The sequence below is a fragment of the Nyctereutes procyonoides genome, unplaced genomic scaffold (genome assembly GCF_905146905.1).
Source record: "Nyctereutes procyonoides isolate TBG_1078 unplaced genomic scaffold, NYPRO_anot_genome, whole genome shotgun sequence".
NCBI classification, from domain to species: domain Eukaryota; kingdom Metazoa; phylum Chordata; class Mammalia; order Carnivora; family Canidae; genus Nyctereutes; species Nyctereutes procyonoides.
In genome coordinates, this window is record NW_026575041.1 from 1,649,436 (window position 1) to 1,675,911 (window position 26,476).

At 54.9% G+C, this 26,476-nt stretch overlaps 1 protein-coding gene across 1 annotated transcript in view; it reads right to left on the reverse strand.

The window, feature by feature from the left end:
- Positions 1 to 26,476, reverse strand: part of PDE2A (phosphodiesterase 2A) — a 93,177-nt gene that overhangs the window by 56,653 nt on the left and 10,048 nt on the right. Inside the window, 1 exon segment of the mRNA XM_055320572.1 lies at positions 8,063 to 8,147. Coding sequence (XP_055176547.1) covers positions 8,063 to 8,147 — 85 coding nt within the window.

Consider the following 26,476-nt stretch of genomic DNA (forward strand, 5'->3'; position numbering starts at 1 on the left):
AAAAGGAGGAAGCTGTAGGCAAGGGGGAGCACCGAGCGCTGGGAGTCAGGAAGGTGGGTGTCAGACCCTGCTATGCTTTGTGACCTGGGCCAGCTCCCAGCCTCCCTCACCTGATCTGTGAGCCCACCAGGCTGGGACTCATGCAGTTGGTACCAGGCTTCTGAGGCACTCAGCTGGGGTGAGCTCTCTAGAGGCCACAGATCCTTCTCTCCTGCCTAGAGGCCCCCCTGCCCCCACCGCCACCAACCCTGGCACAGGTACCTAGGCATGTGCATAACCCAAGAGGCAGCAGGCCCCTGGACAAATAGCCTGGCCTTGTGCCAGGCGGCGCCCTGGGCCTGTGCCACAAGGGAGCACCCACTGGTCATCCGTTTTCCAGGTCCCTTAGCCTGGGGCCTCCCTTCCTTAAGCTTTTCTCACAGCCACCTCCAGGACAGAAGCAGGGTCCTCCCTCCTTGGCCAGCGCTCAAGAGATGCTGATGGGTCACAGGCCAATGCCCACACTGCTCCTCTGGCTGCCCTGGCCTCTGCCCTAGTCGGAGGCCCTTTGTACTTGGGGCCCTCACAAGCAGGGGTTCGTGCATTTCCACGTCCGTGTTCAGGAAGTGTTCATGTCCTGTTTTCCCCCTCAGGCCAGGGCTATGGGGAAGGGGGGTCAGTAGTGAGTAGGCCTCTCTTTCCTCCGCTGTCTGTTGACATTTCTGCCCAGAGACTTTAGGGACTGGGAGGAAAGGGCATTCCTCTCTCTGCCATAATCTGAAAAAGCTGAAGAATGGAGGCAGGGGGATGAAGGAAATGACCCCTTATCCTGTAAGCTCAGGGAGTGGCAGATCTCACACGTGCACAGACACCACTTCTGCTGTGGCAGGAGAATCTGCTCACGTCACCCAGTCACCCCCGGTCACCCAGGCCAAGAGGGTCTCCTTCCCCAACATGGGCTCGGCCCCTCCTCCTCCCTCTCACTACCTGGGGGTGGGGGCCACCCGCCATCCTGAGCTCCCTCCATTGCTTCTTGTTATGTTTTTAATAACCTAACATCGACATTAACAAGGCAGGTGGTTGCAGCTTTTCCCAGCAGCCCCATTTAGAATCATTGAATCATCAAATCATCAAATCCTAGAATCCTGGATCCACAGAATGCCCGCCTATTCGGCTCCTGGAGTCTCAGCAACTTCAAGTCACAGAACGTCGGAATCACACAACCACACTTCCACACAGCTCTGGCTGGGAGCTAAGAGTCGTGGAAGGCTAGAAGCCCACAGACTGACAATGCCGGAATCTCAGAGTCATGCATCCCTAGATCTAGAGCCCATACACCCCTTGGAGTTCTGACCCCACACTTTCTCCTTTTCCAGGTGAGAAAATGCAGCCCAGAAAAGGGCCCAGTGCGAAGCAATGCCCAACCCCCAAGACTGCAAGACAGGACCACAACATTCGAGTGTTCCAGAAACTGTCACTTTGACATTAGGAAATAGCCATGTTTGTGCTGGAATGCTGCTCCTCTTTTAATTTTGGTCATTTCTCCTCCTGCACCTCCTCTTGGCCCTCCCCAAGTCTTCCTGTGCCCCCACCCCACTGGGCACTGAAGCCGACACCCCATCTCTCAGCACCCTCACCTTCCAATCCCTGCATGACTCTGTCACCTTTCCCTCCTCCGGGTCTGTACCATGGCCCCCTAAATAAAAACAACCACAGGTCGGGGAGCTCAAGGGGCCAACTCCCTCAGGGTGGGGGGCAGGAAAAGCAAAATGCTTGCCACCTGAAGCCACCAGCCAGAGGGCGGGCTCCCCAGAGGAGGGGCCCTGAACTCAAGACTGGAAGGTCCTGGAGCCCTGAGATGGGGGGGTGGGCGTCAGCCACACCTGAGGCAGCAGCTTCAAGGGAGTCAGATCCAAAGTGGACGGAAGCAACTGAGGCTTACAATTGATATTAGAACCATCAAGTATGTTTAGCATTTTCATAAATATACATTTTTACTCGTTTTGGAACGTACTCATACATTTTGGATTTGAATTTTATTAAATATTACGTTTCACAGATTGTTTTAATTTTTAAATTCCGAACACTACTTGCCCAGGGCAGTTCCCAAGTCTCCCTGCTGCAGAAGAGGATGCTGGAGCTGAGTGGGGTCCAGGTCTCTGCTTTGCCTCAGAGCTCCTGACCTGGGACACCGTCCTAAGATCTCTCAGACCTTTGAGGGCCTTGACACAGTCCTGGGCATCTGCCCTGTCTTCCCTGGAGAGCCGCCCCAGACACCCAGGGCTGCATTCCCTCCTCTCTTTACCTCCACTTGCTGAGTGGCTCCCTCCACCTTCGAGGGTCCCGTCTCCTCCTCTCCATCCTCTGTACCTTCCTGCCCTGGCTTCATCGCCCTTCTCTGGGCCACAGGGCATCAGCTTCCCACCTTACCCCTTCTGTGTACTCTCCACCCATGGCCCAGGGGCTTTCCTAACAAGCAGAACTGAGCAGTCCTCGACCTGCTTTCGACAGCCCCCCCTCTAGTGTCCAGTTCCTTCTGGAAAAGTCCAAATCCGTTCATTTATAAGTCCTATACAATTTGGCCCCCACCGACTTTGCCAGCCTCGTCACTAGCTTCATAAATACACACATGCATACACACACACACACACACACACACACACACACACGCAGACCTGACCCCACCCTGGGGCTCCACACCCTGGCAGTCCAGGATCTAGCTCCACAGATCCACAGACTGCAGAACCACACCTCCCTCCGTCTGTCTGTCACCAGCAAGCCTTCACATTTGCCTTTGCTCCTTCTCTATCCAGAACTTTCTTGTAGTTCATCCCTCAGCTCTCAAATTAGATAAGTTTCCTCCTGGAAGCTCCCCAATTTGCCCTCGCTCCCACTCTGGACTGAATCGGGGGGTCACTGCTCTGCACCCCCACGACCTCCCAGTCTCTCCAGCATTGTCCTCTCCCCGCCACCCACCAGCATTGGTCTTCGTCTGTGCTCCCCACCTCCACCCCATCACCTGCTTACCATCAGCCCTGCTATCTAGGTCTGCATGGCTGTCACGGGGCAGAAGCACTGTTGCTCAGACATGGGGCAGTGTGTGGCAGAGCTTTAAAGCCCACACTGTGCCCATCTCTACCTCCTCTCTCTGTTGGGCATGTAGTAGGTACTCACTAAATGTTCACCTATGAAGGCCTTGCAGTACACAGTGTGTGGCAGGGACAGGCAGGCTGGGGTGCTTGGAGGAAGTGAGAGTCCCCAGGTTGGGCTGGGGACTTCCTGGAGGAGGCATGTGGGAAGATCCTCCAGGTGTCAGTCCTAAGACAGCAATTGAGGACAGGCCACAGGAAGTCCCCAGCTCAGACTTAGGGCCAGCAGGGTGGGATCAAAGTCTGCAAAAGGGAGATTTGATGGTTAGGGCCCAGAACAGGGCCACTGATGGGTCTCGCAGCGCATTCCGAAAAGACTTCCCGGAGGAGGGCTACTTCTGGCTGGTCTGGGGCAGGGAAGAAGGTGGAGATGAATCAGATTGGAGAAAGTGGTAAGACAGAGATGTGGAACAGAAAATTTTGTCTCTTCTTGGCCATTAGCCCTGCAAGGAAAAGGCTACGGGGCAGCTAGGCAGGAGGAGCAGGGAAGGCTGTGGCGGGATGGAGATAACACCGGTGCTGACCCCAGGGCTGGGGTGGGTGTGGAGGGCTAGGGCTGGCCAGGAGCATGTCCCCAGCTGTGGCTGGGAAACGTTTCCTGTCTCCTGGCCAGGGGGGTCATTAATAATCATTTACACGCCACAGGCAGCACGGAGGCCAGCCAGGGAGCAGCGTGGTGCTGGGGCTGGAGCCCAGCCTGGTGACCAGTAGAGCTGTTTTCTGGGAAATACGGAATTGCTGTGTCCTGCCACCTAATCATGAAACCTGGATAAGTCACCTGACCTCTCTGGTCTCTGGTAGCACTGGTAAAAGGAGGGTCTAAAAAGGAGGCGGCCTAAAATCCCCTCCCTGCTCTGGGCCTCAGTTTCTCTAGATGGCAGATGGGCCGCCTACCTGGGTTATGGACATCTGAAGATTGATGTGGCCATCTGGACGATGCCGAGCCCAGCTCCAGACACATGGGAGGGGCAGACCCGGCCCACCTTCTGAAGAGCTTGTGTTCTGATTGGGAGCCAGAGCCTAACACAGTGGAGCTCACACCTGGAGCCTCACAGAAGTGAGGGGAAAGAGACTGGAGGGTCGTGTGTCCAGGGTCTAGGGGTCTGACAGTGTGGCTGGGCTGGGAAGATGGGGTTTCTCCGATACAGGAGGTGGGAGCCCCAGGAGGCCTATTTGGGCACTGCTGTGTCAACCTGTGCCTTCCTGGTGTGTAGCAGGTGCACAATAAATGCTTTTGACAAGTGAATGAGTTGATCTGTTAAATGAGACCTCTGTGAAAGGAGGTTGGAATCTGGAAAGAGCTGACTAAAAGATGATGATGACGATGACAGTCATTCTGGCCAAAGACAAAGAGGGTGGGGAGAGGTGACGTGAAAGCTTGAGGAGAGGCGACATGAAAGCTTGGCCCCAGGGATGGGCCATCCAAAGCCAGACAGTATTGCTTGGGAAGGATCAACTGCCATCAAGATCTTTTTTTCCAGTTGAACCAGAATCTTCCTTAGCCCCAGGCCACATTTCTCTGCCTATTCCATACCCCCTTCTAGGCCTGGCTTAAGCCCACTCACAGCAGAGAACATTCTGGAAGGTGATGCTGAGGCACTGCTCCTGGCCCCCTCCCTGGATAACTGTTAGTCTATGTCTTCCAACATTCAGGGGTTCTGGTCTTTCTTCCTCCCAAATACCCGTCAGCAGCTTGCCCATTAAGATTTCCTCATTGTTTTCTCTGGAGGCTTTGAGCTGGCTCCTCCTTACTGACTGGCATCTCCCCTATCAGACTAGAGGGTCGCTACTAAAGTGTGACCAGGCTTCCTTTTTTGGTCAAGGGTATCTGTGAGGACAGAGACTCTTCCTCCTGTCAGATCTGTGAGGTCAACAAAAGGAGATATATTAAGGCCTTCCTGGTTGACTCCCAGCCCCAGGGATGCTCCCTGAGGGCCACACAGAGAACAGAAGAGGACAGGCTGGCATGCAGAAGGGGATGCCTGGCTGCTCACCCCAGAGATGATGTGAGCCAGAAAAGATAGCAGGCCACCCATGGAACTAAGACCTCACGGTTGGCAAATTCACCCAGCGCCGTGCCCAGCCCAAGCTGCTCTTGCACCAAGGAGGCACCACCCGGGATACCACCCAGGCCTCATGGCCTGTGCCTGAACCCTTCCCCGCTGTGGAGCATTGTGAGGTGGTAGTAAACACAGTGACCCTACAACACGTGCATCCTCTCCCCGCCCTCCTCCAAAGCCCAGCCCAACATACGACATAGACCAAAAGGAAAAGAACAAAGGTTCCCAGACCACGACATCACCCGCAGCCTGCCTGTCCAACGCCTGCTCAGCCGGAAACCCAAGACAAAGGCCTTGGTCAAAGTGAGGAGGATGAAGGGCAAAGGGTAGAGGCAGCTTAGCTTAGGGTGGGCCATCACAGAACGTCACTAGGCGTCTCTGGGGACCTAACTGGGAGGGAAGCAAGGACAAGATGGCAGCCAAGCCCTCCCTGCACACACACATCATTCCACGAACAGCACCTGCTGGATTCCATACACCCCAAACATTATATACCTCGTTCCTCACCCCACACACCTTGTGCACACACTTCCTTGCCCCCTGTGCCACATTCCACAGCCCTCAACACTGCTTCACCCCTCCCCCATATACACACCACTAGCTCACTGACACCCTTCACACACTCCTCAGCACACACCACACATAAACAGCTCACGGGGAGAAAAGATCACATAATCCATACGTCACACTGAAAAGTCACACAGCTCACATACCCACACTTCACACCACAACCTCCCACCACGCACCTCACACAACCCACACTCACCTCCTCAACCACAGACACACACACATCCAATTAAATTCAACACACACACCATCTAGACATAGAGACACACATAGATAATGTGCACACCTAATGTCACATGTTTGTGGACACACACAGACCCTTGGCATCGCCAATCCTGCCCGTACATTGCCTCCTCTTTCCCACTTGCATGTGGGCACACACACATATACACACTTAGTCAACCAGCCCCTTGCCTTGGACCCCTCGGCACTCTTCCCTATTGCACAAACAGCCATCACACAGACACATGACACTCAAACACCAACACGCGGTTCCTAATACATTTCCCAAGCAAGTCCAGGATGTACCGCCGTGACTCTAAGCCACCTAGGCTGCAAACACACTCACACAGCTCCCCCACCCCCACTGCCCTCCACCAAGATGTCCAATGAAACCTTTCATCAGGCCCCCACAGTGGCTCTTCCTGGCTACACACAACAGCCAATAACATGCGCAACCACAGACAACCCCCGCCCCCCATGCAGGCTGGCCCTACAACTCCACCCCATAGAGACAGACACACCACATACACACATGTTCCCCCCCCATACAACACTCATACATACAGCTACCACTCCACACTCACAATGCAGCCTTTCTAGCTGCACACAGCATGCAACACCATACACACCATCTTCACACTCACCATAAGTCCCCGTGAATCCCCCCAAATAAGTCCACTGGTGATGCCACACACAATACTACATGACACATCACATATGATCACACACAAGGCACACCTAACACACGCAACATGGCCCATCCTACACAAACACCGTAGACTCACCCAGCCCTGGAAACCTCCCACCACAGGTGACTGACACCAGATGGCAGTCTACTCCCCCATTCCCCCAACCCAAGCCCCCACCTGCTCCCAGTCAAGACCAGGCCAGTGGGGATGGGGGGGTTTGTAAGTTATGAACCCCAGTGCTCCACGGCACAATCCCCACCCACCTTAGATCCCCAGGCACCGCCCAAGGGTTCTGCTCTCCATGTTGAGTCCCTTCCACCAATGCCCACACCATGCCATGCCTGACAACATGGGGCAGGTGAAGGTCCTGGGGACTGGCCCAGCACTCTGAGCCTGCCCTTTCCTCACCCCAAAGCAGAGGCAGATATAAGGGGAAGGTACAATCACAGAGTGAGACCCTAGAACAAAGATAGAGACCTAGAGAAATGGGGGGGGGGGCGGTTGGAGTTTTGGACAGACTGAGAGAGGTGAACATGGGCAAAGGGACCAAAAGAGAGAAATGGAGGGGCAGAGAGAGAGGATGCCCAGAAAGACTCAAAGAAGCTAGAGGGGAAAGCAGAGAATAAAGTGGGACCGCCACACTGGAGAGAAATAAGAGGTGAGGGTGAGACTCCTAAAAGACTAGAGGATCTCCTACACAGGAGGGAGAGAGGGAGGGAGGGAGGGAGGGAGGGAGGGAGGGAGGGAGGGAGGGAGGGAGGGAGTGTAGGAAAGCAGGAACCAGGTGGGAGGGGGTCCTGCAGAGGACACAAGCTATGATAGAAAGAGGCGTTTGGACTCTGGGGTACAGTCCCAGGTGAGGACTGAAGTCCAGATGTTGGGAATCTGGGTGGGGGCACAGATGAGGCTGTGGAGTAGATGTTCAGGGGCTTGGGGTGAGGCTCCAGCTGTGACAGAGGTCCTGGCTGAGAGCTGGGGGCTCAGGTGTTCTAGGTGTACCTGGAGTCCGATATATATATAGGGTGTTGAGGGGTCTGGGCGGGGGGCCATCCACTCATCTGGCAGGCAGGGGTTCCAGGTTTGCACAGAGCTCTCAGTGGAGACCCGGGTCCTACCGTGGATTGGGAGGGGAGCGCTCGGAGTGCAGTCCCGGACCCGAAAGGGGTTCAGAGTCTGGGGTGAGGTTTGGAATGTGAGCTGGGATTCGAGGGCTCCGGGCATGGGCTGCAGTCCCAGCACAGGAGTGGAATTCAGGGCTCGGGGAGGGCGCCCCGCCTTGAGGAGGGTTACAGGGGCAGAGCGGACCGCGGAGCCGGGCCCGCACGCTCCTTGGGAGACCGGCCCGGCCGGGCGCTCACCCGACACCCTCCTCGTGCCCAGCGCGGGGCCCCCCTACCTGCAGGCTGTCGGCGCATGGCTGCGGCGGCGGCGGCGGCGGCGGCGGCGGCTCGTCCGGCTTGAGGAAGACCTGCTGGCCCCGCCTGAGGAATTGGACAACAGCGATGAGGATGTGGTGCAGCACCAGGACCATGCTCGCAGCCGCCCGCCCGCCCGCCGGCCCGGCCGCTGCGCTCGGTCAGCGCGTCCGCGACAGCTCCGCCGGGTCCGCGCGAGGGTCCGCCCCGGCCCCGCCCCCGCCCCGCCCCGGCCCCGCCCCCGCCCGCGCGGCCCCGCCTACCCCCGCCCCCGCGGGCTGCACCTCGCGGCTCGTCCGCCCCGCGGCCCCCGCGCCCCCCGCCTGGCTCTCACCCCGGCTCTCTCCGCTCTCAAGCCTCTTCCAGCTTGTCCGCTATTAGGATCCCCCACCAGGTAGCCCGCTCTCGGCCTCGCTCGCCCCTCGGCGCCCCTCGCCCCTCGGAGCCCCTCTCTCGTCCGATCACGTCCTCTCCCCAACACTTAGAAAGTCCTGGGGCCCGGCCAGAGCCCCGAGCCCCGAGCCGCGAGCCGGAGACCCGCGCAGGGACGGGAGGGGCGGGAGGCGGAGGATGGGGGGAAGGGGCCGCTGAGCCGGTGCGAGGAGCCCCGGGCTGGATCTTCTCCGGGAGAAACGGGGAAGTCGGGGAGAATTTTAGAGGTCGCCCTGCGACGGCCAGGCCTGGGGCAGTAGCCAGTCTGCGAGGGGGGCACGTGCGCACAGACCCACGAGAGCACGCACGGACAGGCGCACCGCTCCGGAGTGCGGGGTAGGGGCCCGGGAGCCGGCCCTGGGCAGGCAGGTCAGCGCTGGCGTCCCCGGAAGCCGGAGAGGGTGCAGGGCGCAGGGCTGCACAGTCCACAGTTCGCTAGTGGGACCCGCGCGTCCGGAGCGCTCTTCTCCGCAGAGCGGCCTCTGTGCTCTGGCGCCTGCGGCAGCCGTGACGCTTCTGCGCCCCCTGCTGTCCTGTCGCGGCAGCGCAGCCCGGCCCTTATTTGCCGTCTGCTTGGCGAGGACAGTCGGGTCGGCGGCCGTGGGAAGAGGGGTCACGGGGCCAGCTCTCTGCCTGGACCCACCCCATTCCCAGCCTCCACTAGGCCTGAGATCCGCTGGGGTGCCAGGACGTGTCTGAACTGGAGGGAGCGCTCTGGATCACACCTGGCCTTTGCCCCTGGCGGCGACTTGCATGACCTTGATCAGCTTCCCTTCCATTCTGGGCCTCAGTTTTGCCGTCTCTTTCACAAGACTGCCTGGATAATCCACCCCATAAGGGTGGGAAGGCAGCCAGAGTCCCCTGACAGCCCTCACTGTGGTCTGACCTGAATCCTTCCCCCTGCCGGGCGGGGGGGCCCGCCTCTCTCCAACACCCCATTTCCCCACTTGGAGGGTGACTCAGTGAACCCCTCAGCCTCCCCACCTCACTGGGCTGATTCATTTGGGCCCTCTCTCCCTGGAGAGTGATTTCCTCAACGTTGAGTCACTGAGCCCAGTCCTGGACACAGTCCAGGCACCTGGCACATAGGCTGGGCTGGGCCCTGGGGATGCCATCAGCTCGGGGGGAGGCCCTCCCTCTGATTCTGAGGCCCAGCTCTGAACATGCTTCTTCCTTTGCTCAGATACCTTTAAAGACTCCCTGCCACAAATTAATAAAGCCCAAATCCTCAGTCTGACATAGCAGACTCTCTATAATTTAGCCCTGACTTATCTTCCAGCTTTGAACCTCTTGCCACCGGTCCTTAAATTTATACTTCCTCCTCTCTTCAGATGGGTGACTGACTCATTCTCACCTCTAGACTTTTACCCATGCCACCCTACCCCTGATACTCTCCAGATCCTATCAGCCTGCTTATCATTCAGGGGCCAGAGGCCCACCTCCTCCAGGAGGCCTTCCCTTGATGCTACCTTAGTCCTCTGGGTCCCCCTTCTTGTGTTCCTTTCTGGGAATCATGTTGGGGACATAGAGAGGAGTGGGAAGCTCTTCTGTCATTAAGTGATCCAGGCCAAGTCAATGTATTTTACTTCACCTTCAAATTGGGCCAATATGACCTACTTTTTAATACCCTAGAAATTTACTTGGGCTCAGGTGGTGTAAAGGTTCTGGCCCAGAAAAGGACCTCCCTTCCTTTTCTGGCCTTAGTTTCCTGCTCTGTAAAGGGGGTGACCAGTGTAAAGGCTATATAAGGACCGAGTCTGAGCCCAGCACACAAATGGTTCGGCAAATTCCAAGCACCTGTCAGTTCTGGGCTTTTATAGCCTTGGTTGGGACACAGGTACCCAGGAGGTATCTGTTACTGCCACTGGCCACAGCTGTTTGTTCTTCAGCGGAAGCCATGTCAGACCCTGCAGTCAAGAGCTGACCCTGGCCTGGCACAGCCACCATCTCTTCGGCTCTCAGCTCTAGGCAAGAGCTCCACAGCACTCACCTCATGATAAATTATTTTTCAAATCTTACTTGGTCATCCTACACTATAGCTCCATGGCTGGAGCCCCAGGTCCATGCTTTATGTCTCCCTCAACTCAGAGAGATTCATTCTGCATCAATCCTTCAGATTAAAGCATTCCTCCAAGGGGTCTGAGCCTTAACTCTGCCATAGACTTGCTGTGTGATTCTGAGCAGGCCACTGAACCTCTCTGGACCTCACTTTCCCCATCTGTGAAATGTTAACACACTAGATTCAATAAACACACTTCTTTATTTTGATGCTTGGCAGGATACCGAGGCTCTTTCAAAAATATCCCCCATGTAATCCTTGAAATTCTCCATCCAGCCCACTCCCAGAAGAGGCAGCCAAGGCTCTTTGAGATGGCAAAGTGACAGGCCATGCCCAAGCCCTCATTGCCAGGAAGTGACCCTTCCTCCAAGGCTGGAACTCCTCCATTCCCCTACAGATGCCTGTCTGCTAGCGCTACATTCTGTGATTCCGTGTTGGGTTCTCACCCTGGCTCCTCCCTGGGACTCCCCATCCCAGATATTTTTAAATGTTCTCAGGTGATTCTAATTTGCTGCCAGGTTTGAGAACCCAGGATTAGATGCCTCTCGTTTCTGGCTGACCTCACTCAATCCCATGGAATCGAGGACCAGGGCTGGCCCCTGAAGGCTGAGTGTATACCCCTGGAGCTGGGGGACTCTCTGTGAGAGGGGCTTTAATATTTACTGAATACTTACTATGCACCTTACATTTCAGCTTCTCAATAACAGTAGAAGGTCTGTTATTAGCCATGTCTTATTAGCCATGTTTTACAGATAAGGAAAACGGAGGCACAGAGAGACCAAGTAAATTTTCCATAGTCACACAGCTAGTAAGTAATAGAGCCAAAATTCAAACCCGGGCCATCTGGCTCCAATCTGTGCCCCAAATTCATGCTCCACATCTTGAGGAAAGGCATGTGAGAAAAACAGATTTTCCGACCTCTCCTTTTGCCCCCAACAAGGCAGTGACTGAGGATTCCATACTCCCAGTCCCTGAACCCTCTGTCTGTCTCTGCCACAAGGAAGCCCAGCCCCAGGAATGCCTGGCCTAGCCTCTCTAGATGCTTCTTTTCATCTCCCCACCTTTCGGGCTGCCCAGTGGCCCAGCTACTGAGTATTTTTAGGAAAAAGTGACTCAGCCAGCAGCCTGTCAACCTGGGTACCAGGCCCCCCCGACCTCAGGCCCTGTCCAGAAACCAGCTCTTTGTTGTTCCTGATAATAACAACACCCCTGTGGGTCACTGTGCTCACAAAGCACTTCCTCACCTGGGCCAGGAGAGCAGACTTGTCTGCTTGCCATCTCTCTAGCTGACACAGTGTCACCAGCAGGTCCTCCAGTAGGCCGGAAATCTGCTGTCATTCCCCATGCCCATGTATCCTGCCTCCATAAGCCTGATCTGGTGCCTGACAGGCATCTATCTTTTTGCTGCTAACCATGCTCAGACTCCTGGAAGCCCAGGTTCAAATCTGAACCCGCCCTAAAATACTGGATGGCCTCGGGCAAGGCTCTGGCCCTCTCTGGCCTCAGACTTCTCAGCAACTGTAAGAGTTGGTCTGGTTCTCATGGAGGCCTCAGGCAGCTCAAGTGGAGGGAGGCAGCATCCAGGTAGGCCCAGCTGGGCACAAGGCAGCTTTCTTGGGTAGACAGGCCTGCCTGGGCATGCCAGACCCAAGGACTGTGAACAAGGACCGGGTCCCAGTATGGGAGGCTCCTCAGGAGAAAGTGTCCATGACACAGACTTTCCATGACTTGGAGTGTGGAGCCCATGAACTGTGCCATCCTAAGGGCCCTGCAAAAGGACAATCCAAGAAGCGTCCTGGAGGAAGCTGACATCTCTACAGGTTCTGTGCCCATCTACAGCCTGTCCTCAACACTTCAGCCCTGGAGAGAGTATGGGGATAAGCCACACTTAGGTAGCTGTGTGGTGTGTGCAGGTGTATAAGGCCTTGCCCCCAGGACTGTGAGCATGGTGTGGGTGAAGGCGGGAGAGGGTAGGACTACAGGTTTGTAAGTTTTTTTGTGAGGATGCCTGATACTTCTGTGGTATAGCTGAATTTGCATATGTGTGTGTATCTATGAAGTGTGTGTTTATGTATGTGTGTGCACACAGGTATATGTATGTAGGTGTGTGTTGCTCACATGCATGTATACGTGAACAGTTGTAGGTATGCACAAGTGTCCAAGTATCAAATATGTGCATTCATGTGTGGATGTGTATCTAAATGTGTGAGTATGTATACATTCAAAATCACTCCTAACGGAGGTGCTGTCATGGCCATCAGCCCGGGTCAGCTGTTTGTCCCTTGGCTATGACCCTAAAGTGTGGGTAGCCCTCACAGAGAAAGGGTCTGGCCACAGGCAGGTACTGGGGAAATATGGATTTTGGCTCGGGGTGAGCAGGGCCTGCTCCCAGAGCCCCAGAAGCAGGTGAGTGGGGAAGAGCATAGGCTGAGTGAACTCGAGCCCAGGGGATGTGGGGATGGGGGTGGGTCAGCCACAGGTCTCATCCATTTCCATGTTATTTTTATACGCATTTGTCTTGTCTGCAGCAGGCGGCCAGGGTCATGACCCTAGAGGGCAAGGGAATTCATAGGATTCTGGCCCAGACTAGTCCAGGACCTGCAAGCAGGCTTATATCTGGGCTGAGGTCCATGGGACTCAGGCCTTGGCACATGTGAGGCCTTGGCATGTGCTCCCTCTCATCTGCAAACCCCAAAAACCTTCCACCACCACACAAGGCCTCCCTGGGACACCATAATCCTACACACACTCACCATCTTCCCACAGATACACATACATACTCCTACCGTTCCTACACACACACACACACACACACACACACACACACACACGCACACAAACACATTCCTATAACTATAAACAAGCTTTCACACCCAGAGGCACAGGTGGGCATGTCTGCCCCAGGGCTTCCTTCAGGGACCTGTGCCTCCTCCTTGAGGCCCATACCTGCTGGACTAATCTTTTCTGCAGCCTCATCCACACTCACATGGCTCCCAACGCCTGCGGGGTAAAGCAGGAGCCCTTTAAGGCCACACTTTAAGGCCACACTCCTCACTGTAGGGATCCACCAACCAGCACTTCCCATCCCTCTGCGCTTTGCCAGGTGCTGGCCTTCCCACTGTGCTGTCAACTCCAGGGAATAGGACTCCTGTTTTGTTCATTGCTGTGACCCCAGCACCTAGATCAAGGCTCAAACAGAGGAATTGCTCAAAAGGACATCTGTTGAGTATATACATCACTGGTAGAAACTGCCTTCCAGCCTGGTCTCCTCCTGCCCAACTGTATTTGTTTCCCTGGGTGCCTCCCCAGTCAGACCCGTTGCCCCTCCAGGAAAAGATGGGTCTGATTCAGTTCCATATGTGCACATCCAGCTCAGGGCCAGGCACAGAGAGTAGGAATGGGGGACAGATCCAGGGGCAGAGCCCAAGGAATCACGACCCCCTCAATAAGGCAGAGGGATGTCTGGAAGATTGGGCCATCTGGGCCAATCACACAAAGCCTACGTGTCCCAGGGTAGGGGCCTCCCAGCTACCTTCCCTCATCCTTGCCCCTTTCTAAAGTCACCCTGACTGGCAATCTAGCCTCTGTTTGCACACTCCCAGGGACAGGGAGCTCACTTTCTTAGCAGCCAACCCCTTCCTATGTGGGATGGCTTTGCCTGATGCTGACTCCTCCCACAGCACCATCCTGTTAAACCCTCATCATCCTGAGCCACGATTCCCATGGAAACCAGGAAGGAAGATGAGCAAAAGAAGAGGCAGATCCCAGCTTTCTCAGCCGCTCTACCAATCTTTCCAGCTTTGGGAAGAGGTGGGAAAAAGAGATCTTGGCTCTCAGCCTACCCCCGGAAAGGCAAATGGGTTTAAGGTGCTCAGACTCCCCTAACCCCAACCACCATCCTCGCGAGCCCGGGGTGGTGCAGAGACAGTGCAGCACTAAGAAACTCTTCAGCAACCTCTACTGAGCCCCATCCCCCTCACTGAGCCCCCTCTTCTCATCCCCCAACACCTCTACCCACATCCCGTCTCCTCGTCTCCTCCCCTCACTCGAGCCTCCTGCCCTCCAATCTGCAGGATCATGAGGGGTGCTCTGACTCCAGCCTTAGGAGTGCCACATGGAGATGCGTCCTCCTGAGCCCTGACTTGCAGGCTGGGTGGATGAAGGAGGGCAGGCTGGTCCTTAGCCAAGGGTGGCTGCCCAAACTCACCCAGCCCTGCCTGGACAGCTGCAGCCTACGAGCCACTCTGCTTTCCTCTGCCGGCTATTCCTGGGCTGGCCCTGCTCCAGAGGGGCCTCAGGCTGCAGTTGGTCCCTGACCCCAGGCCCCTCCCTATACACACACACACACACACACACACACACACACACACACATACGCACACACCAGGGTTGCTCAGAGCTGAGCCCATGAGAGATCCTGAGGCACAAGAAAGTCTAAGCAACAGGGCCTCAAGGCCCCATGCTCTGAAAACTCCCTGCCAACTCAGAAACCATCATAGAGGGAGGCCCCTATTCGTGGCTTTGAGGTTCCAAGAACTCCCAGAGCGTTGTGTTCTAAGAAAATCAAGCCTCTATTATAAGGTCCCTTTATTTCAAGAGTCTGTGCTTCTTCTATTCTATAAATGCAAGAGCCTGGAGTACTGAGAGTGTAGGAGTCCAGGATTCCATTATTCTAACCGCCTGGCAAGCCAGAACTCCACCAGGGTCTCCATGCTCCCCAGAGCCTGATGGTCTGGGGGCTTGAGCCTCTGTGGGTACCAGGTAAGAAGAGAGAGGGTCCCAGCAAACCCCTGCACATGTAAGGTGCATTCTAGCCTCCACCTTTCTGCTAACACCACCGTCCATCACCCTCCTCTCTGCTAATGAAATCTCAGACTACTTTAAAGGAGGAGGTGGGGGACTGCCATCAGGGACCACCTGCCAGGTGCCAGGCCCACCCAGTTGATTCTCTCATTTAATCCTTATGGTCTTATTAGCCTGACTTTACAGGTGGTAAAACTGAGGTCCAGGGGCAGGAGGTCATTTGTGTAAAGCCACATAGCTAGAAATAGTAGAACAGTAATCCAGACTGGGCCCGTGGCAAACCCATGGCTCCTGGTAGTGGGCTGACTCCTGAGAAGAGCCCAGGGAGCCTCCTTCCACCCCGCCTTCCTGGCCCAGGGCCATGCTGGGGCAGCTTCTCCTGCCTCCAGAAGGCAGAAGGCAGAGACTGGCTCCCTCTTCTCTCTCTCCTCCCGGGCTGGAGGCAGCCTAGAGCCAGCCACATTTCCTGTCCTGATTGATCGAGAGGCGCTCGATCCGATCCGCAAAGACTCGCAAAGACTCCGTGGTGGGACCGGGAGATGTGGCGTTTCGTTTCTAAGCAGCCGTCGCTATGGAAGCCAGGTGCTGCCTGCCCGAGGCCTAGCAACGAGGCCGGCGCAGGGCGGGGCGGCGGAGGGCACCGTCGGGGGCTTCCCCGGCTTCCCAGGCAGCGGCGGGAGGGGGGGGTAGGCTACTGCGTTCTCCGGGCCAGAGGCTGGGCCTGCTGCCCTGGCTGGGCATGCGAGGGGAGGACAGAGGCAAAGGGGCAGGACCAGGCAGGCTCTAAAGGACGGAAACCCAGAGGGAAGGGCAGAGAGACACTTGCAGAGATAGACACAGAGAGTCCAGAGACAGCGAGAGGCACCATCAGGGAAAGGAAGCTGCGGGAAGGTGGAAGCCACCGGAGCTGGTCAGAGTCGCAGAGACCACTTACTTAGACAGTTGGCAGCGAAGGACTGACTCCCAGACAGGCCTGCCTCCCAGGGAAGGGAGAGGGTGTGCCAGAGAGTGGGAGGAAGTCGCAGGGAATGACAGAGATGGATGGATGTGTGACAGGAGGAGATAAGCCTGAGGCAGGAGGCAGTAGAGTCAGATAATAAAGGGAAAGAGGACTAGGGATGGAGGGGCAGGCGGGGCAGCACAGACTTGGAGGAACAGCAGAGAGGCAGGACTTCGGCCCTATGAGGACCAGGGCACCAAAGTCACAGGAGTCCTGAGCCGGCCCCTCCTCCTGTGTCTGCCCATCTGTGGCAGGGCCGTCACCAGCTTTGTACCACCATCCCATCACCTGGCCTTTCCCCCAGAACACAGAATCATCTAGGTCCTCAGAAAAGAGCCTGGTTAGTAGCCCCATGTTTCTCTCTCCCCTCAGGAACAGGTCTTGCCCAACATCAGACAGCAAGGCCCTCTCTGAAACAGTAGGAAGGCAGGCGGTGGGAATCCCGGTCCAGAGCTCTTTCCATCCTCACCAGAGTCAGACTACTCCTTGGTTACCCGTTGTGAACGTACAGCTGGACAGACAGACAGTCGTGTCCCCCTGCCAGAGTGAAGAAGATGACAGAAACTAAGATGGGACTTTTTAAATTTCTTCTTCCTCAACAACCCTGTGTGGGGACACTGGGAACTCAAAGATGGAGCAGACAGCATCTGGTGAAGAGATGACCCACGCCTGTCCCTCTCAGGGGTGTGACTAGGAAAGGCAGACTCAGGGGAACCCAGAATGGCCTGGCTCCTTGGGGACAGGGAAGTGGCAGGCACTTAACAGATGACATCTCATTTGATCTTCACAGTAATCTGTTGCAGATGAGAAGACTGAGGCCTCCAACAGAAGAGTGACTCACGCTAACCAACCACCACCAATCAGCAAGTGCCTGAATGAGGACCTGAACCCAGGTCTCTGGGGGCCAGTGCAAGTTGGGGAGGCTGGTGGAAGCAGCGGAGACAGCTGCTCCAGGAAGGGGACGATCCGGACCTGTTGGGGGGCCTTTCCCAGAGGGAGGTGGGGTGAGGGGGGAGGTCTCCAGCCCCGCTCTAGCCACCACTCCTTCCAGCACAGGATGCGCTCCCCCCATGTCAGAGTGGGTAACAGCACCAGGCTAGCCTCTGTCAGGTGTCAGGGACTAATCTCTCTCCCCCTCTTTCACTGCTAATTGCTCCAGGGATTGTTAACACTGTCAGCTGCACCTGACAGCCGCTCTGGGAGCTCATGTGCCTCCAGAGGCGCCCCATCCGCCCCCGTCAGCATCAGCCTTGCTCTTTCCACACTCCAGAGGGAGGAAGAAGATGCAGTCTAATTAAGCACCTACTATGTGCCCCTGATGGTGTGAAGCACCTTACATTCATTATCTCCTCAAACTGTCTCCTAGGGCTCTGAAGGCTTGCCCCTGCCTCTTGCAGCTCCTGGCCCCGGCCTTTCTTCTCACCCTCCCTGCACCTCACAGCACCACCCTGGATGCAGCTTCTGGGACAGAGCGTCTCCATAGCCCTAGATGCATATAGGTGCCCAGGAACTGGCAGTATGATTCTCAGCTGCAGGGCCGATAATGGGGAGCAGAAAGGGGAGTGGGGGGAGGTGTAGGGACAACGGGAGGAAGGGGAGAGAAAAGGAGAAGGAGACCAGGTGGAGCTGGGGACACAGGGGAGCAGGCTGCTGTACACCAGCCACACTCCACATACACATGCACGCATTCCCGGCCTGGGCTGCAGCCCAGATGATCGACCCATGGCGCCACACTCCCTTGAGCCCCAGTTCCTGGAAGGAACTCTCTGCTAATGAAATCTCAGACAACTTTAAAGGGAGAAGGGGGGACTGCCATCAGGGACCACCTGCCAGGTGCCAGGTGCCAGGCGCCAGGCCCACCCAGTTGATTCTCTCATCTATAATCCTTATGGTATTATTAGCCTGACTTTACAGTTGGTAAAACTGAGGTCCAGGGGCAGGAGGTCATTTGTGTAAAGCCACATAGCTAGAAATAGTAGAACAGTAATCCAGACTGGGCCCGTGGCAAACCCATGGCTCCTGGTAGTGGGCTGACTCCTGAGAAGAGCCCAGGGAGCCTCCTTCCACCCTGCCTTTCTGGCCCAGGGCCATGCTGGGGCAGCTTCTCCTGCCTCCAGAAGGCAGAAGGCAGAGACTGTGGCTCCCTCTTCTCTCTCTCCCCTCCAGGCGCTGCAGGCATTATTGATCAACTATCTCCCAGACTCTTCTTCCTGATGCCTGGAGGCTGCCTCCTCCATGTAGCCCTCCAGCTGATCAGTGTCACTGCCAGAGTGATTCTGGGGGCGGCCTAGGGACAATGAGAAGGGACTCCTCATCTCTTCCTCAGCCCAGCACTCTCCTTCCTCCTCAGGAACTGGCCCAGGTGGATGGTTGGTGCAAAGGGCAAGGTGGAGGTTCATGTTCATACATGGATGGAGTGTGTGCACACGTACATGTGTTCATCTGTACATGTGTGCATGCATAAATAAGTCAGTATAGCAAAGGAGTTGCACACACAAGATGTAAGCCATATCACTTGGGTTTAAACCCCAGCTTCTCCATTTCCTGGATATGTGAACCTGTGCAAGTCACTTAATCCCTCTGAGCTTCAGTTTCCTTATCCCTACAGTGTGGTTACCAATAGTACACAGCCAATAGGATAAATGAGAGTATACATGCAGAACTCTGGCACAATGCTTGGCATACAGTATTTTTTGATACATGAAAGTTTTTTATTACTGTTCCTGTGAGCATGTGTGCACATCTGCACCCTTGGAAGGAGGGCCTTCTGGTACTCCAGCAAGGAGCTGTAGGTTGCTCCCTAACCCACGGCTTCCCTTGAGTAGCGGCTGCAGCCACACTCTCAGCCCAATCTCAGAGAAGGGGGAACTGCTGCACTGCTTCCCCCCGCTCAGATAAAAACCCCCATGTGTGCTGGGTGAAGCTGTAGTCGGGGAGATGGATGGCTTGGCGGCCACCAGGCAGAACTGGTGATTAGAAGGCTAACGGCCCAGCATCCGGAAGGGAACGGGAGGGAGGCTGAGCTGTGGGGCCATCCATCAAAGCTGGCAGGCCCAGCTATGCTACATATAGGGGTGGAAGAGAGGCAAGGGGACAGCTACAAAGCGGGGAGAGTAGAGACAGGCTAAGGGCCAGGCAGCCAGGCCAGCCCAGCACTGACCTGTTCAGTAACCCTGAGTGAGTCACTGTTGCCCTGAGACTTCAGTTTCTCCATCAGGATAACGGGGCTAAATGTCTCTCTCTGCCTTGATCAGTTCCAGCCACAGCAGACCCAATATCAGGCCCCAGGGCCAGGAAGAGCCTGGGGAGAGTATAAGGGCCTCAGAGATGCCGTCACCATCTAGGGGTGCCCGATTCAGCCAGAGATCCCTGGGAGTGCAAAGTAAGGGGTTGGGCATAGTGCCTGGCCTGGGAGCCCAAAGGCCCGAGTTTCTGACCTTCATCAACTTCTGACCATAATCTCGTGCTGACCTCAGCCAAGCCCCTGGTTTCCCAGGCCCTTCCTTGAATATCCTCCCCCACTACCACCACCACACAGCAGGCAGGGAGGGCCATAAGCATAGCCCTTGCCTATGCAAATTTCATTCACACTAGGGGCAAAATCACCTATGGGCCCTCCTCACCTTTTGGAGGTAGCAGGTACCTGGATAAATCCTGGCCAGCAAGTCTGAGGCAAGAGATCCTAGCTGGGTTCTAGGGGATCCTGACAGAGCTCATAGCCTCAGCCGGACTTTAGTCACCTCAGTAAGCTTGAGCAAATCACATTCTTTCTCTCTCTGCCTCACTTTTTCCATCCCTAAAATCAAACAGGCAACAATAAAAATTCTTCAGTGGCTCCTCTTTCCCTGTGGGGCACACTGCAAACTCCTCATTGCAACCACTGCCTCCCAGTCCTTCCCCAGACTCCAGTCCTCCTCTGCTCCCTGCTACACCTCCTACAAGTAGGCTGCTCTGGATTTCTGTCAACCCCCCATCCCTCTTTATGTTTCATCTCTGAACTCATGGTTCACCCATTCACCTCTGATCCTCTTCATTTCCACGGAAAATCTCATTCAACAGGACCAGAAGTATCACTCTCTCTGCAAAGCTGTTTGCACAGCCTCTGGCAGAGCAAAGCCAGCCCCCCTTGCAGAGCCACCAGTGGCTCCCACACACCCTCTCTGAAGCCCAGACCAAGATGTGTCTATGTCCCCATCTCACCCTGGGCTCTTAAGGGAGAGGGCTGGGCTGGGCCTGATTCCCAGGATAGGGAGAAGAGGTGGGCAGCTCAGGGCGTTGCACAGGGATGAGGCTTAGAGAACATGGAAGGAAAGAAAGGAGGAGAAAAGGAGCGAGGACTGAAAAGAAAAAGAAAGCAGGAAAGAAGGAAATCATTGTCCCCAAGGTTCCTTTGGATCCAGCAATCTGAAGGAATGCTAGTCTAGTCCAGATGGAGCCCCCGTGCCCTGGTCCCTGCTCCATCCCCATCTCCCTTCCCCCTGCTTTCCCCCTTAGGCTCAGCCCCTGTCAAACACACCAGTACAAAGGCCCGGAGCCAAAGGGGTCTCTGGCCTCTGCCGCTGCACCCTGACTGGAGGCTAAGAACAGGCCTGGTCGTCATAGTGATGGTGCAAAGCTGTCATCACTAATTCATCGCTGGAGCCCTGGGAGGCCAGCGAGGTGTGAGGAGAGCTCGTCAGAACTGATCAGAGCCACCACTAGGGGCAGGAGTCTTGGAGCTGTGGGCCTGGGGGAAGACCAGAGATTAAACTCCATCACCCCCATCCTGCTGTGTCCTTCCCTCAGATTGCCAATGCTCTGATAGGAAGGAGGGTCACAGACCTTCCCTCGATCTGTCCTGTGCACCTACTGTGCGTCCAGCTCAGTCCAGCCTCAGAGCTGGGAGTCCGTGAAGGGCTGAATAGTAAGTCCTGTACCCCAGCATCTCAGAGCAATTATCCATGTCCTGCACTCTCCAATAGGGCAGGGAGTCATCTGTCCCTCCTCTTTGAGGAGTCACAAGGGCTGAGAAGGTGTGGAGGGAAGCGGGAGAAGTGAGCCCATATGTTGTGCCCTCTCCAAGCAGGCAAATGTGCCAGGCATTCCTAAAAAGTAACTCATTCAATCCACCTAGAAAGCCTATAGGGTCAGAATTATTACTTGGTTTTACAGATTCCAGGATAGTCTCTCTGCCTAAATCTTTTCAGCTGATCCCATCCCCTCCTCTGGGAAGCTTTATCAGGATGCCCCATCCCGCACTCATCCTTCCTCCCGTGAACTCACTCCCAGTGATGGTGAGTGAGGGTCCCGATCTCTCCGGTCAGACCGGACTGCTGGCTCCTCCTTCTCCCACCTGGAGCTGCGGAGCAGAGTCCGGCCGGGCCCTCCCATCCCAGCAGGGAAGCCAGCGACCAGAAGACCACGCCCACTCCGGGGGGGCTGTCCGTGGTCCTGAACTCTCCCCGGCCTGTCTCTGGAAGTCGCTTTTTTTTTTTTTTGTTTTAAGTCATCTCTTCCTCAATTTGGGGGAGAAAGGCCAGTCTCCACCTGTGAGGCACGCCTACCCTCTTCTCACTTAGGTCTTTCACCCACAAACCTTGAAACAAGGAAACTATTTGGAGTAGGAGAAGGGAAATGAAACTAATACGCATTCACTCAACATTTATTGAGCACCTACTATGTGTGGCCCTGTGAATAGAGCTTGGGATAAAGCAGTGAAAAAACAGACTTACTTATGCCTTTTTGGAGATTTTTGTCCTGTTAGGTCAGCACTGGAGTTTTCTTTACGCACATTAACCCACTTGATCCTTACAATATGTGTTAAGGTGGATATTATTATGCCCATTTAATGGTGAAGGAAACTGAAGCTTGGAGTGACAAAGGAACCTGCCCAAGGCCAGGCAGCCATAACCAGTAAAGGTAGGAATGCAGGTCACAGACCTAGTTCCTGCCCTCAAAGAGTTCATCATCTAGTTTACCTGTCCCAGTTCTCCAATAAGCATCTTTGGAAAGTGTTCCTTGAGTCTGATCTGAATCCCTCCTGCCACAGCTCTGACTTGGCCTCTCTTTGTTGAGACTTCAGTGGGGTGTAAGATCAGCTTTCATCTCCTTGCAGACACCTGGGGTGCTTCCATGAGCTCCCAGCCCTTTCTCCACCCCCACCTTGCACAGAGGCCTCCCCTCCCCAGGAGGGAGTGAGGTGTGTGCTCTAAAAATACCTTAATCCCTCCCTGCTCTCGCTCTAATTAAGCTGAGTGAGTCACTACTTTAAGTAATTTATTGCTAGTTACATAATTGCTTTAATATTTGGTTCTAGAACTGGGGAACAAAAGTGCCCCCTTCTTTTCAGGGAATTGCTAATCCAGAGGGGTTTAAGGCCCCTTGAAGGGGGAGATAGGGAGGGATATGGAATCATCTTGGGCAGGCCTTTGCTCCAGTCTGGATCAACACATAGCCATTCCCATCAGGCCCACAGGACTCACCTGATCCGAGGAGAGGCAGGTTTGTGAGAGCACCAACTGTCTACTCTCTGTCATCCACTCTGTGGATTTCTGAGGCCACCACTTCCAACTGACCCAGCCGTCAGACCCAGTGTACCCTCAGAAAATTGTGACCTGAGCATCCCTTCCCCTCCCTGGCCTCATTACCTCTGTCAGGAGGTACAAAGGCCACAGGAACAAAGGCCCAGAAATGGCGAGCTTTTCCTGGGCATCTCCCAGCATATATATTTTTTAAGATTTTATTTATTTATTCATGAGAGACACACAGAGAGAGGCAGAGACATAGCCAGAGAGAGAAGCAGGCTCCTCACAGGGAGCCTGACGTGGGACTCCATCCTGGACCCCGGGATCACACCCTGAGTCAAAGGCAGACGCTCAACCACTGAACCACCCAGGCGTCCCTTTCCCAGTATATTAAAAGCAGCTCTAGTCTATGTGCCCAGGTTGTCAGTTCAAGGAAAACCCAGCACCTCTCATAGCCCTATAAAAAGTCACACACACACAGCCCCGGGGGGTGGGTGGGGGACTGATTGCAAAGGGCACAGAGAAGTTTGGAGAAATAGTACTCCTTTCTTGATTGAAATGGCAGTTATATGACTGTATACATTTACTAAAACTCATTGAATCATACACTTTGAATTGGTGATTTTATTGTGTGTAAATTATAATCAATAAAATGGATGTAAAAAATTTAAAAAAAAGAAGTTAGAGCCCCACCTTCTAAGGCCCCCGCCCCAGCATAAGAGCTGTGCAGAATCAGCAGCCATGCAGAAACTGAGGAGAGGAGGTACAAAAACCATGGAGGCACCTAGTAGGTACCCACACACATGTTTGTTTCACTCAGTTCCAATTAGCAAGGACTCACTAGGCACCTCCTGGGTGCACTTGCACATCCTTGATCTCATTAGCTCTCCCTCAGCTCTGACACAGCCCAGAGTGGGAGCCAAACGGCATGCCAAGTACACCACACACTTGTCTCATTTAATCCTTGCAGCAGCCCTAATGAGGTGGGCTCTATTAGCATCCCCCTTTCACAGATGAGGGAGCAAAGGTGGCAGAACTCACACAGGTCCTGCTGCCAAGAAGTGGAGGAGCTGAGATTTGAACCAGGATACAGTCCTCAAAGCTTATGCTCATCACCACTGCACTCTATTTCCACTGCACCCCTTACCAAACTACATGGCATGGTTTAGGAGACCATGTATGGGAAATGTGCCTCTGACCTTAGGCATTGAACCATGAGGTTTCCCCTAGGCTTAGCTGTAGAGGCAGGGTACACTCAAGTGAAGAGGGCAAGAGAGCATGTGTGAGCTCAGAGAGGTGGCAAGAGGCAGGACTGGCTTTGGAAAGGAGAGAACTGGGTTGGGTAGCAAGCCTAAAAGAAACACAAAAGAAGTCAGGCAGAGTCTCAGAAGAAATGAGGCAGAGGACATCTGGCTATGGCCAGCCTGTGCATTAAATGCCTGCTCAGGCCCTGAGCAGCCAGGGCTCCTCATTGTTATTCCTGACTCCGTCTCCCCCTCCCAAAATTCCTCTCTGCTCAGTTTCTCAGCCCTAACAGCCCACTCACAATCACAGCCACCACCTCACCAGGCACAGGCAAAAGTTTCATCCCAAGACTTATCAAAGACTGACTGGAAGATAGTGATGCATGTAGCAGGGGGGACCTCTAAGGTTGGGGAGTATGGAAGGGATGTCAAGACGTACAGAAAGATAGGAATTAACTCACGAAGGGAGGGGGCCTCCAGGAAGAGTATGCCAGGGAAAGGGAACAGCATAGGCCATAGCCCAGAGGTGAGAGAGGCTGCACACGTGGGGAACCAAAGCTAGCCTAGTCTGTATCTATGCTAAGTGTGAGTGTTTCTGTGTGCTGAATGTGTGTCTGTGTTGCATGTGTGTGTACTTGGGTTGTGTGCACAGGTGTTTCAGTTCATTCCATTACTAGGTCAGTTTTTTAGGTTTATCCTGCCTCTATTTCTCAGTAGACACTGATGTCTGTGTTATGTGTGTGTGTGTTGTAGGTCCCTCCGTGTCTTTGTACCGTGGTCTGCTTCTTTGTGTGTGGGCTTCTGTGTCTGCTGCATTTTTCTTGTGTTTATTTCTGTTTGTTTCTCCATGCGTGGAGCTATATGTTTGTGGGTGGGACACTCGGTCCCTTGGCTCAGGCAGCTGGACCCAGGAGAAGCCTAGGGCAGGAGGGTACTACAGTTGGAATCCAGTTGCACACAATAGCACCTAATGATTGTTCGGCACTTAGTGGGGTGGAAGGCTGTACCAGAGATGCCAATTAACACTGATAATGAGTCAGCGACCTGAGGCCCAGCAGAGGCTGAAAGTGGGTCCCCACTGGCACACAGGCACATGGATGAGCTGGCTGGGCCAAAGCCCAAAATTGCCCCCCAGCACCAGGGGGGAGCCATCTCACTGACTCATCTCCCAGGGAGACCAAAGCCCAGGCTCTGGATAGCAAGAAGGACTGAGATCAAACTCCAGGATGAAGATCTTAAAAGGAAGGACTTTTATTGACTTGGCAATGAACAAGTCATAAGTGTTATCAAGAGAAGAGACAACAGTGACACAGCTTTGCTCTTGGGGGCTACAGTCCGAAGGGGTGACTTATGGGTGCCAGGGCAGGTACTCCAGAGTGTGGAACCCACAGGCAGGATGAGGCAGGGAGGGATGCTCCTGGAGAAGAGTCTAGAGTTGCCACCCATCCCTGCATTAGTGGGTGGACACCGAAGAACTAGGGCCATAGCTCCAATGGGTGAGCTGGGGCTGGGGTATGTCATTCCTCCTCTGACCTGTCTACATGGCTCACTTGTCCCCAGCCACCTCCAACACAGCCGTCTTGCCTCTCACCTGGGTTTCCACACCAGCTTCCTCACTGGCCCCTCTAATTCAAAACCCAAAGCTAACCATGACCCTGCTTACACCCTTCCTGGCTTCCCTGTGTGAACTGGGCTTCTGCTACTGGGCCCTTCCCCCAGCCCATCGTGACTTCCTATTTTTCACACTTTTGCTTGTGCTGGTTTTTTGCCTAGAATCCCCTTCCTTTCCTCCCTCACCTGGAAAACTCCTATTTATTTTTCAGGGCTAAGACCCAGCATCACCTCCTCAGGGAAGTCTCCTCCTGGTCAGCAGCCCCAGCACGGGCTTTCCTCCTTCCCTGCACTCACCCCATAAGGCCCATTGCCTTCCTCTAACAAAGGGGAGGGCAAGGACTGTCCAGTCCGCCTCCCTGGCCAGGGTGACAAGCACAGAGCAGGGCACCGGAGGGCATCATCAAGGAGGGGTGGGATCAGTGAGATGGCTCAGTGGGGGCCCAGGGCACACCAAGTCCTGAGAAACATTCTTCGGCAGCCCCAGCACTACTCAGGTGGGGCAGGGCAGTCACGGCAGAAGTAGCTCCAGCCTGATAGCAGACCAATGGGTGCCTGTGGGTGCACTCAGAAAGCGCTGGTGGTATCTGGGTCCAACCAAACATCAGAGAACATGACAAAATGCATGTGCAGAAGCAGGGCCTGGCTTCTGGTCCCAGCCGTGAGACCTGCCAACTGTGTGACCTTGGGCAAATTGGCACCCTCTCTGGACTTTGGGTTCCCATCACCCGTTTGTTCCCCCA